This window comes from Sesamum indicum, linkage group LG13, assembly GCF_000512975.1.
Source record: "Sesamum indicum cultivar Zhongzhi No. 13 linkage group LG13, S_indicum_v1.0, whole genome shotgun sequence".
NCBI classification, from domain to species: domain Eukaryota; kingdom Viridiplantae; phylum Streptophyta; class Magnoliopsida; order Lamiales; family Pedaliaceae; genus Sesamum; species Sesamum indicum.
In genome coordinates, this window is record NC_026157.1 from 5,019,668 (window position 1) to 5,032,579 (window position 12,912).

The following is a 12,912-nucleotide window of genomic DNA, read 5'->3' on the forward strand; positions in this document are numbered from 1 at the left end:
TCAATGGAAAGGGGGCCCGCGGGGGGGGGGGGGGGGCGTTGGTTGGAAGCTTATCAGATGATCTGTCATAGGCATTAGCACAGTCAGCAGAAGTAAGAAGATTCCACCAACCTGTGTTGGATATGATTTTTTAAATCATGTTCACATTATTTTATTTTCTTCCAATTATATATATATAATAATAATAAAATAAATATGTAAATAATCTTTTTTTTGTACTTTTGATTACTCAATATATTGTATAAAATAAATAAATTATATTCTAATTAATTGATTTTAAAGATATTTGTGGCCAAAATATGTCTGGATGCTCGTCTCATGTAATTGCTTTGTTGATCAGAAGTGGTAGCATATTGATATAATTATAGTTTTGGTTGTGATATATTGCCACTAATTTATTTTTATTTTCTAAATATATTAAATTTTATTTTAGTTCTTTAACTTATAAAATATTAACAATTTTGGTTTTTATACCTAATTAATGAATTAATTTGTCCTTTCAAAGAAAACATGGAGTTCAACTATTTTTTCTCTATGCTCATGATCAGTCCCAACATGGTTTTGAAAATAAAATTCAGCATCCATAAATTCATACATTTATTTGACCTCCTTGTTTCCGGGTATTCCAAGTTCTCGGTATTCTCAGGTAGTGTGGTCGGAGAAAGTCCGTAAAATCGAAAACTTGGAATACTCTGAAAAAAAGCAGTAAAAAAAAGGTATGTATAAATTTATGAAGGCTTAATTTTATTGTCGAAAGCTTGTTGGACCTGATCATGAGTATAGGAAAAATATAGTTGGCCTATATATTTTTTTTGAAAGGGCCAAATGGTTATTAATTAGGCCTAAGGTCTGAAATTGTTAATATTTTAAAATTTAAAGGACTAAAATAGAATTTTAATATGTTTAGAAATTAAAAATAAATTAGGCAACATATAAGGACCAAAACTGTAGATATCCTGATATAATACATTGCCGTGAAATAAAAATTTCTAATTCGAACCAATTTTATCGAATCAAAATAGATTATTAGATAAATATAATATACTTATTATATAATTGATGTATAATATAAGTATCAACCACTTATGATGTGCAAAATGTTGGACTATTCCGTCCTTACATATAAATATTGGATTATTGACTGAAAATTAATTTTAGGATAGGGATAAACATAATTTTGGTTCTCAAATATGTAATTTATACAGTTTTGATCCTCAAATAATTTAAAGTTGCAGTTTTGATACTCAAATAAAGCCACTTATGCAGTTTGAGTCCTCAAATAATTTGAGTTTGCAGTTTTGCTTCTTAAACTATTATTTTCTTAGTACTTTTAGTCCTTCCATTAATAAAATGGTTCAAGTTAACAGAAAGTTTTATTTGAAGAGGAAAAAAATAGCTATTTTCTTCTCATTTTGTGGTATTTTCAAACTTTAGTCCAATGCTCCAAATTTCTCCATTTTTCTTCAAGATTCAAGAGAGAAAAAACCTCAAAAATGATTTAAGCAATAGTTTTTCTGTATAATATTAACAAACCATTGTCAATAACTTATTTTGTGTTTAATGCAATACCTGTCACATATATGTGACACAAAATGTTGGTTTTATCATATTTGCTTTATTTATCTTTATAATTGGTTTTACCATATTTATTTTATCTATAGATTAGAAAATTTTAAAAAGAAAGTCAAAATAAATAAAGGAAAAGTAAAAGTTAAGATTATATAGAAAATATATTGTTTAAATTCTTTTATTTTTTATGGTTATTTTTATCTTGAAACTTGAAAAAGATGGGGAAAAATGAAAGTAAATTGTTATTTTTCTCCATTCAAATGAAACTTCCGTTAATTTTAACGATTTTACTAATGAAATGACTAAAAACGTCAAGAAAATAACAGTTTGAGGATTAGAACTGCAAACTCTAATTGTTTGAGGACTAAAATTGCAATTATTGCTTGTAGGATAAATTACATTAACCCTCCCTGAAGTTGGGTCAAAATGTGTAAACACTTCTTATCATTTATAAAATTATAGTTACACCCTCTGAGAGGTGTTAATGTAATATTTTTCAGGGGGTGTTTGTATAAGTTTTACCTCTAATGGGGGGTGTAGTTGTAATTACAATTATAACCTAAGAAAATATAGTTGTAATTTTACGAAAGATAGAAAGTATTGTTTGTGCATTTTGACATAACCTCTAGGAGTGCAATAAAATTTACCCTTAATTTTATCCGCCATTTAATATTATCACATCACACTCCACACTTATCTGGAAGAATTATGATTTTGGTCCCAATACTTAACCACTTATTTAATTTTGATTGCCAAACTTTTAAACTTGACAATGTTAGTCCTCAAACTGATACTTTTTTGACAATTTTAGTCCCTGCCGTTAGATTTTTCGTTAGAATTGACGGTGATAGCATTAGAGGGAAAAAGAGCTTCCTTTTTTCTTTTTCCATCATGGAGCCTAGATGCTTCATGAAATTGGTTAAAAATATCAATTTCATCATTTTTGTTCAAGCTTTAAGGTTTACTTGAGAGATTGTTGGGGAAAAAGAATTTCTCATTCTCAAAACTCCTCAAAAGCCTAGTCTCCATTCTTCTGTAATTGTGGATTTAAGCTTCCATTTTTAACATCATGGACTCCTCACAAATTCGGGTAGAAAAATTCATACTTGTCCAAATTATGATTAGGGTTTGAGGGTTCTATACGTTGGGGATTTGGGACTAAATACTCAAATATTTCAAATGGCTTTTGAAGAAAATGAGAAAAATTGATTTAATTTAGTGAATAACATAAAATTATCAGTGAATTTGAGAAAGTCGAGTGGAATTCGAGCTAAAGTTCCTTTGGGAGAGAATGAGAGTTGGAAAAAAATGAGAGAATGAAGCAAAAATTATTAAAAAATAGTTAGATTGAACACTAATATTGTCAAGCCCAATAATTTGAGGACCAAAACAGAATAAATGGTTAAGTTTAGGGATCAAAATTGTAATTTTTTTCAAAATTTTACCTATTACTTTTGCATCACGTGCACATCACAAATAGTTTTCCACCAATTCTAACACCAAATCTAACAACAAGGACCAAAACTGTTAAAAAAATGTTAGTTTGAGAATTAATATTGTCCAGCTTGAAAATTTGCGGACCAAAACTGAATAAGTGGTTAAATATAGGACCAAAATCATAATTGTCCCACATTTGTCCCTTGAAAAAAAAATGTAAATACAACCTTAAAAAAAAGTTATAAATTAATTTATTTATGCTTTTAAATATTTTAATTATTTTTTGCAAACTCGAAAACTTAGGTCAACATTTACCTTTTAGCTTGAAATAGGAAAATTGGATATTGGCAATTAGATTATTTGTTGGTAAATGAGGGGATGATTTTGATGAGGATGTGTGTGAAGTTCCCAACAAATTAGATATTTATTTAAATTAGTGGTCTCTTGACAAGGAACTCTACATTAGTCTAAGACATGGTCCTAATTCTTTGGGTATAATTCTAATTTTTCTCCCAATTTAATATAATTGGTGTGTCCTGTGAATTTAATTTAATTATGATGAATAAATACTGATAGACAGATAGTGCTGGTACGGATCAAAATTCTGTTACAATTCAATTCTGATCGATAATAAATATTGGGAGCTTGCAGTATTTGATTAATCATAATTCTATATATTCCATTTACTATAGAAGTTTTTAGGGAATTCATCGTAGGAATGTTTCCAAATGAATTCCGCACATACATATAATTCAGAAGAATACGTGAGTGATTCAAACACGGCATTTCTTTCCTTTATCAATAGTTGTATCAATTAATATCTTTTCATAAATAATTGAAATTCTATTTCATGACATGAATCTTCAATTTTTGACAACTTATAAAGTTTTTGTGTTAAGCCCCTATTCAACAACCTACATAATCCTTTGATACTAAGTTTTTTGGGAGGAAACACAAATACAAAGCTAAGGTTGAAACCAAAACTGCACCACTAGTTCCTTATCCATCTTCTCAATTACTACACAGAAATTGATACTAACATTGTTCAACATCCACCCTCTTACCTCATTAACACTGTCTGACCAAGAAAGAAAAGTGCTATAAATACGAACCAATATCTATATGCCCACATGATCATTCATTCAAGAGAGAATCAGAAATGGGTGCCTCTTGGATTTGGCTAACACTCATAGCCTTTCTAGCAAGTTTTTTGCTTCACAGGTTAACAAACAAGAAGAAGAAGAGGCTGCCTCCAGGTCCAAGAGGGCTCCCTATTCTGGGACACCTCCACATGCTGGGGAAGAATCCACATCAAGATTTGCAGAGGATAGCTAAAGAATATGGCCCTATCATGTACATGCGATTCGGGCTAACCCCTAACGTCATCGTTTCGTCCCCTGAAGCAGCTCAGCTTTTCCTCCAAACATACGACCTCGTTTTCGCTAGCAGACCACCTCATCAAGCTGCTAAGTACCTCTCTTGGGATCAAAGGAACTTGATCTTTGGCCCATACGGTCCATACTGGCGAAACATGCGTAAGCTATGCACTTTAGAGTTGCTTAGCAACCGTAGGATCAATTCTTTCCAACCTACAAGAAGGGAAGAACTTGGGATTTTGATTGAGTCCTTCAAACAAGCTGCTCGGGAAGGTGTTGCTGTCGATCTTAGTGCCAAGGTTTCGTCCCTAAGCGCAGAACTGAGTTGCAGGATGGTGTTTGGTAAGAAGTACGAGGATAAGGATATAGATGAGAGAGGGTTCAAGAGTGTGATCCAAGAGGGGATGAAATTAGCAGCAGTTCCTAATTTGGGAGATTACTTTCCTTTCCTTGGAGTACTTGACATCCAAGGGCTCACAAGGAAACTGAAGGCACTTGGCAAAGTCTTTGATGATTTCTTGGAGAAAGTTATTGATGAGCATGTGAGAGCTGGGGATGATGGGCATACAAAAGACATTGTTGATACCTTGATATCCATCATGCAATCAGGAGAAACTGAGTTTGAGTTCGAGTGACGCCATGTCAAGGCCATTATGCTGGTAATGTCATTCAAACTCGCTGCACAGAGCTTACAACGTGTTTTTAAGCTTATAAGATGTATATTCTCTAAAGAGTTTGAATAAAACAAGATGATACAACTTATAAGGAAGCATCACCTGTGCAGGACCTGCTTTCAGCTTCAATAGACACTGCAGCATCGACAATTGAGTGGATACTATCAGAACTCTTAAAGAATCCCAGAATAATGAAGAAAGTCCAGAAAGAGTTGGAAGAAGTGGTGGGGTTGGAGAGGATGGTAGAGGAGTCTGACTTAGACAAACTTGCATACTTAGACATGGTTGTAAAGGAAGCCTTCAGGTTACATTCTGTGGCTCCACTACTGCTCCCTCACTACGCGATGGAAGACTGCAAAATAAATGGTTATGATATACCAAAAGGATCGCGAATAATCATCAATGCATATGCAATTGAACGGGATCCAAATGTATGGACTGATCCGGAGAAGTTCATTCCAGAGAGGTTTGTGGGGAGTGACATTGATGTTAGGGGACAGCATTTCCAGCTTCTCCCATTTGGCTCTGGGAGAAGAGGTTGCCCTGGAATGCAACTTGGGCTCATACATGTTCGACTGATCGTGTCACAATTAGTTCATTGCTTTGATTGGAACCTGCCAAATGATATGTTGCCAGAGGAGTTGGACATGACTGAGGAGTTTGCCCTTGTTCTTGCTAGGCTCAATCATCTGATAGCTATTCCCACTTTTCGGTTGCAGAATTAAAGCTTGAGCATGCCATTTTTTATTACAGAAAAGTTAGCATCCTAGCTGAGGGATCTTAGAAGTCTATCACTGTTGCATGAATTCCTATCAATAATTCTTCCTATGCATAATGAAATGTGCTTCCTGAACATTACTTAGGTGTCGACGTCCAGTTCAATGCTACATTTCCTTGGTGCATGCCACCTAAAGTCGGGCTAAATACAGTAAAATGATAACTGATGCTGATGGTTCGCGCCAACCTGTAAAGAAAACAAGTAGCTAAAGCCCATCTTTAAGGTTTCCAAGATGTACGAAAGCCGGAGACCGTAGCTGGTGCCTGATCTATACCTGAGGAATGCGGTACTGATCTAAAACCGATAGCTGCATTTATGTTTTTGAATCTCATCAATGCATCACAGCTCTAATATGATAGTAGTTTCGCCCGAATTTTCTTCATTTTCCTTTTTCCTTCTTATTATCCTTCCTACAATCAGGATTTTGTAGTGCTTGTATTTCTGCTGAAAGTATCCTACATCAACAACACCTTCAATATCCTTATATTCCGGGGCCCAAAACTCTTCCTTCCCTTTTGACATCAAGTACACCATTTCAACATATTTTCCATTCACCAACATCAGAAAATACAACCACCGAAGAAACTTGGTTCGGCTCGAAATATGCGACCTCCATCAACGATCTGCCACGTACTCTCAAATCTGTGATGGGTTTTGAGAAATAAAACAAGTATGTCAGGCTTGTCGGGATCGTCCTAAACGAAAATCCTCCGACGCTCAAGTTAATTTTGGATCGATATAGAAATATGCGATCAAAAGTTAAAAAATCAAAAGCAATAAATGCCCATGAATCAAATTTGAGGTACTTATAGGGTCTTTGGCACTGTAGATCAGACTACTTGTTTTCATTTTGGCTTCTCCTAACTTTCACCGTGTGGTGTATAATCCTCTTCAAATTTCGGATCAATCTTTGGGGTTCATGGATTTTGACGAAATGTCCGTTTTGTCCTTAATGAAGGACATTTTTATCTTTTTAATAGATAAACCCCGTCAGGTCTAGTGTCTCCTATGGAAAAATCTGCACAAGTATGTATTCCGTGGTCACCACTTTTTCCTCCTCCTTTGTCCTCCTTTTTTCTCTCCACTTCTTCTTTCTATTCCACTTGCACTTGGGAAGGAAGACTTATTTTACATGTTTGGAGGACAAATTTCCAAACATATTATGATAAAAGAATTATACCACAACTCATTATTGGAAACTAAATTAAGACAATCTTGTTGAATTACATACTACCACATAGGAAGAATTCCGAAACCTTGTATACAGCAGCAGATAACTTGAGAAATAGCTACACTTTGGCTATTGGATTTGGACTCTTCACGGATACTAGTTGTTTTTTACTCGATTACAAAAACTAGCAAACTAAGCCATTGAACAAGGTTACACAAACTCAGGACCAAAAAGCAAGAGAAAACTGAATCATTCTAACCAATACACGCACACAGACCTCACATCAAACATGTGGTATTCTGTCCCAACTAGACAACCCAGACCAACTCTATTGCAAGCCCACAATACCACAACACTCCGAAAACAAACCAGAACTTATAACTCAGTAGACCAGTCCGAGTGTCATAAGCCACACTTACACTTACACACACACTCATCTGCACCGCAGTTCAAGAATCCTTCAGCCCACCCCCAAAATAGCAAGCTATGATATTATTCTCCCAACCCATTAATAAAAAGAGAAGAAAAGAAAAACACACAGACGTACACAACCCTTAGTACTTTTACAAAATGGGTGATTTTTAACTTTTTGAAGCACAAACTTACGCAGAAAACTATGTTATTTCCAAGCTTAAATCCCCATGGATTGGATCCTGTTCATATAACTTTTATTATTTAACTCCTCCCAAGTATTAGGTATTTCAAAAGCGACCCCACAAGAATGGATAAATTATGTTTCTTCTCCACTGTAAAGTCGTGTTCAGATTGAATTTTCAAGCTTTAAATTGTTCTAATTTCAAAAGTTGGATGAGTAGAGTAGTGTTAAATTAATTGCTGAGGTACCTAACTCTTAAATGATTAGGCATTAATTAAACCAAAAATTATAAGCATATAATATTATCAAAATTTTTATATTAAAGGTATATATTGTGGATGTGGTCGTCAAACTTTTATACTTTTTATATCACACTCGAATCATGTGAATAAATTTAATAAATAAAAATAAAAGTGGTATTTTCGACACTCAAAATTCAAATATTTAATAATTGAAATACTTATATTTACACTCATAAATTTATGCTCTATTTACATAAATTATCGATATTTTTTGCTTAATTATAGAAATGGCTCCTAATAATTAAAAAGTATGGGTAGTTTGTGTAATTTTGTTGACATTTTTCGGAACGTATGTGTAATTTTTTCAAAAGTAAAAATATTTTTGTGCAAATAATATTTAACTTATATTGATTTATTATAATTTTTAAGGCGTATTTGTTTACAATACAGTGAATAATCAATTTGTTGTCTAAAAGTATTCTGACTAAACCAAAACATAGAAACGCGGTAGAGTGTTCAAACTTGAAATGACATTATTCTGATTGCCAAAGAAATCAAGAAAAGAAGGCCAACATACTCCAAACTTCCCATTCGGATTCCCCAACACACCTGCAATGAGGAAGTTGATACCAAAGTTCATCTTCATCACCCTATCTGTTGTTTACTGCTTTTTAGCCGTTGTCGACGGCACGACGATTGTCAGAACATTCAGTATGCAATACAACACATTTAATGCATCACACTATAACATCTTTGAGGTTATAAAGCCTGCGACTATCAGCAACAATGCCCTTCAGTTGACTCCGGATTACGCCTCGCCCGATTTCGACATGTACATGACTTACAATTCAGCAAGAATCCTCCTGAAGCAGCCTTTCAAGCTGTGGGACGACCATGCAGGAAAAACTCACCTGGCATCTTTTAATACTTCCTTTCTGATCAATGTTTACAGGCTTAGAAATGATACGGCAGGCGAAGGTTTGGCTTTCGTGATTGCCCCGGACCTCCTCCTGCCTCCCAACAGCTTTGGCCACTTTCTTGGCCTGACGAATTCGATAACGGATAAAAGTGACAGCAACAAGTTGGTAGCTGTGGAGTTCGACACGTTCAAACAGTCCTTTGATCCCGATGACAACCATGTGGGCATTGATGTTAACAGCATCAGGTCCATCAAGACCGAGTATTTGACGCCCCATAACATTACGATTGCCCCCATAGGAGCCAAGTTTTACAATGTTTGGGTGGACTACGATGGCCTAAACATGGTCATTGATGTGTATATCGTAGAACAGGCAACGCGTAACGGTGCAACCCCAATGAAGCCTAGCTCCCCCATATTGTCAGCTTATTTGAACCTGAGAGATTATGTAAATCAGCATTCTTACTTTGGGTTCTCAGCATCTACAGGGAATGAATCCCAATTGAACTGTGTCTTGCGGTGGAATTTGACTGTTCACTACTTACCTTCTGGAAAAAGGCTTGATATATGGCAGAAGATAGTGCTGGCGGCTGGGATGGCGGCACTGGCACTGGTCGGTGCAGCCGGGTTCAGATGTCTTTTCCACAAACAGAGGGCAGCATCCTCAAAGAGCAACCTGCTAGGGAGACTCAAATGTCTGCCTGGAACGCCGAGGGAGTTCAAATTCAGGGACTTGAAAAAGGCAACAAACAGTTTTGATAAGAAAAGCAAGCTTGGACAGGGAGGTTTTGGAGTGGTGTACAGAGGGATGTTGGCTAAGGAGAATACAGAAATTGCAGTAAAGTGGTTTTCCAGGGAAAGTATTAAAGGGCAGCATGATTTCTTGGCCGAGCTTACCATTATCAATCGTCTCCGGCACAAGCATCTTGTCAAATTACTTGGTAAGTTAATTCCGCATTTGCAAACTTTTACAGTTCATATGTCCTTTCAATTCATCTGACGCTCCATATTTACATATACACGCTACGTGCATATTTAAGTTTCCTAAAAATTGTCAGGGAAACTGGAGAAAGATCCAAAAGAAACTTAATTATGCAAATAAACATTTCAATAATCCAACTACTATCTGTTGTCAAATGTTCTGTCAAAGTATAGGATTTGAAACATGATTAACAACTGATAGGGTATTAGCGGTGAAAAAGAAAGAAATGTAAAAGAACAAGAATGACTTACTGATGCATAACAAGAGGCGGATGCGTTTTTGGATCGTTTGGATAGGTGTAAGTCAAAAGTTTAGTGCTTTGGTCGAGTGGTTTGATGACGGAACTTTAAAATGACCGTAACTTTTGATCCGGTTGGAGTTACCGGAGGTGCTACCTACCATTTCGATCGTCTTCAAGAGGAGAATCCAACTCCTCACCACTATTTTCGTGAGGGCAGTCAATCGTTGTGAAATTGTATCGTTTCAACCACTGTTTGGACTATTCTTATATTTTCTATTTTTCAGTCGATTTTTTGTGTATTTTTCCTATTTTCTGTGGTTACTTTTGGGCTTGATATTTTTCTAAAATGCTACAGTAGTAGGGTATTTTGGGGCCGAATCTTGCGGGATTTTGAGACACTACAAATTTTAGTTCGTTCTATGCGTGTTTAAGAGAGTCATCAACAACAAACTATTTTTACTTTTGTTTCTCTACTTTCAAGATTATTGAAGATGTGTTCTTGTTATTTTTTGCTTTCAATTGCTCCATCACTTGCTTATTTGTACAACAGGATGGTGCCACAAGAATGGGAAGCTACTACTCGTCTACGAGTACATGCCGAATGGCAGCCTAGACCAGCACCTGTTTGTTGGCCCAAACAAAGAGGCTCTGGAATGGAATCTCCGGCGCAAAATCGTTTCAGGGGTTGCTTCAGCCTTGAACTATCTTCACAACGAATATGACCAGAGGGTGGTACACCGAGACCTTAAAGCCAGCAACATTATGCTTGATTCCGAATTCAACGCCCGGCTGGGTGATTTTGGCCTTGCAAGAGCATTGGACAATGAGAAGACCTCGTATGCAGAGGCTGAGGGAGTGCTAGGCACAATTGGATACATTGCCCCGGAATGTTTCCTTACGGGAAAAGCCACACAACTGTCTGATGTATATGCTTTTGGGGCTGTGTTGCTGGAAGTAGTCTGCGGCCAGCGGCCCGGTACCAAAATTGCTGGCTTCCAATTCTTGGTTGATTGGGTTTGGCTGCTGCACAGGGACGGCAGATTACTTGAAGCTGTGGATCAGAGGTTGGGCGATGATTATATTGCCGAAGAAGCTCAGAGGCTGCTTCTGCTAGGATTGGCATGTTCACATCCTAATGCGAATGAGAGGCCTAATGCACACGCTATCCTTCAGATCATATCAGGGACGGCGCCGATGTCTACCGTTCCGCCTTTCAAGCCGGCGTTCATATGGCATGCAGGCGGACCGGGGGATATGGATTCTGTTAACACAATGTCAATTACAAGTTCAAGTCTTGTTTCAGAATGGAGTCCACTGGAATCTATACAGAGTGTGTAATGATGGAGACATCAACTCTCTTAGTATAGTGTGTCTGAATGGGAAAAGACTATGTGCAGTATGTGTTCCTTGTTCACTTAATCTTTCTCCTTATTGTTACCATGCTTAAGTCTCATCTAACAGGCCTTATTTCTATCAAATTTGCACTTAGGGAGGAGATTGTACGACAAAATGACGACCAGAACTTGTAACCTTGATCGAATTTGGTAAGATCTTGGTTGTTGAATAGATCAAGCAAATTGATCAATAACATGTCAAGTGGACATATTTGCTGTGTCATGTTCGACCAGATTTAATTTGGATTAAAAAGAAAATTTGTAACGAACATAGTAGTAATAATTAAATAATTACCAAGTGTATAATAGTCAATTTTTAATAATGGAGGTTCACCATAAATATATACGTCCTACCATATAAATAATTTTCAACTCTCTATTTACTTCACGCACACAGAGTACTTTTGGTTAGGTCTGTAGATACCAAAGCCATACCAAGATGATCTGAAGACTATAGGTCCAAAATCCCCAAATCATTTTGTGATTTACTGTTCGAAGCTGTATTTTCAGCATCTTTATGATCATTACTATCATGAGTCAGAACATGTTATCAAAATCATATATCGCTTAGAGTGATATTTACATATTATTTCTCAGCACAATTCTCATATTGATGGAGGAAGTCAAGCCTACAAATGATTTACTTGAAATTGGTATTATTCACATTACTTTTTATTATTTAATTCCCCTCAAGTATTAGGTATTTCAAAAGTGACCCCACAAGTAGGGACAAATTCTGTTTCTTCCCCACATGTAAAGTCGATGTTCAGATTGAATTTCAAGCTTTAAATTGTTCTAATTTCAAAAGTTGGATGAGTAAAATAGTGTTAAAAGTGATTGCTGAGGTACCTAACTCTGTCAGTCGTATTGCCGACTCCCAAAATTCAAATATTTAATAGTATTATTTTCACATAATTGAAGTCAAGTTTTTCGAGTCTTGACAGCTCCAGACAAAATTATGTAATTACTACTTAACTATAATGAATAAATCAATTCTAATTGACTAGGAAAATAAGTTTAATTTACTGATCAATTATTACAAAAAAAGTTGCTAATACTATATTATATACACATATAGAGTATGTTTTAATACCTAACACATATTGCAGCGTCTATATATTTTAATACCTAATTAGTGATGGTGCGATAGATTTGGGTGTAACGCAGCAGTGGATGCTACTACTACATTAGAATTGTCGTTTACACTTGCACATCCTTAAAAAATGCTCCATTATACCTCTTTATTAGGATTTACATGAAAAATACTGATGTAAAAAAAAAATACATAAACTTTTAAATTTATCTCTTATTCAACATTCTGTATCATTTATTGACAAAAATTCCCTATATGGTAATACTTTTTTATACTTGTAAAAGGATAAATATAATGCATAAAGTATAAAGTTAAAAGGATGTAAAGGGGTTAGCATTTAAATCCAAACGAAAGGGATATAACTGTAAATAAAGAATTTTCGGAAAAGTGCGAATGTTGTTCTTACGTATTAAATGGAAATAAAAGAAGTCTATATCTAGA

The 12,912-nt window shown here is 35.5% G+C and overlaps 1 protein-coding gene and 1 pseudogene across 1 annotated transcript; both read left to right on the forward strand.

The window, feature by feature from the left end:
- LOC105176509 lies at nt 3,942–7,598 on the forward strand (annotated as a pseudogene).
- Nucleotides 8,363–11,422, forward strand: LOC105176510 (probable L-type lectin-domain containing receptor kinase S.5). Its single transcript, XM_011099330.2, has 2 exons — nt 8,363–9,702; nt 10,535–11,422. Exons 1-2 carry the CDS (start codon nt 8,457–8,459, stop codon nt 11,320–11,322), a joined length of 2,034 nt encoding a protein of 677 aa, XP_011097632.1. The 5' UTR covers nt 8,363–8,456; the 3' UTR covers nt 11,323–11,422.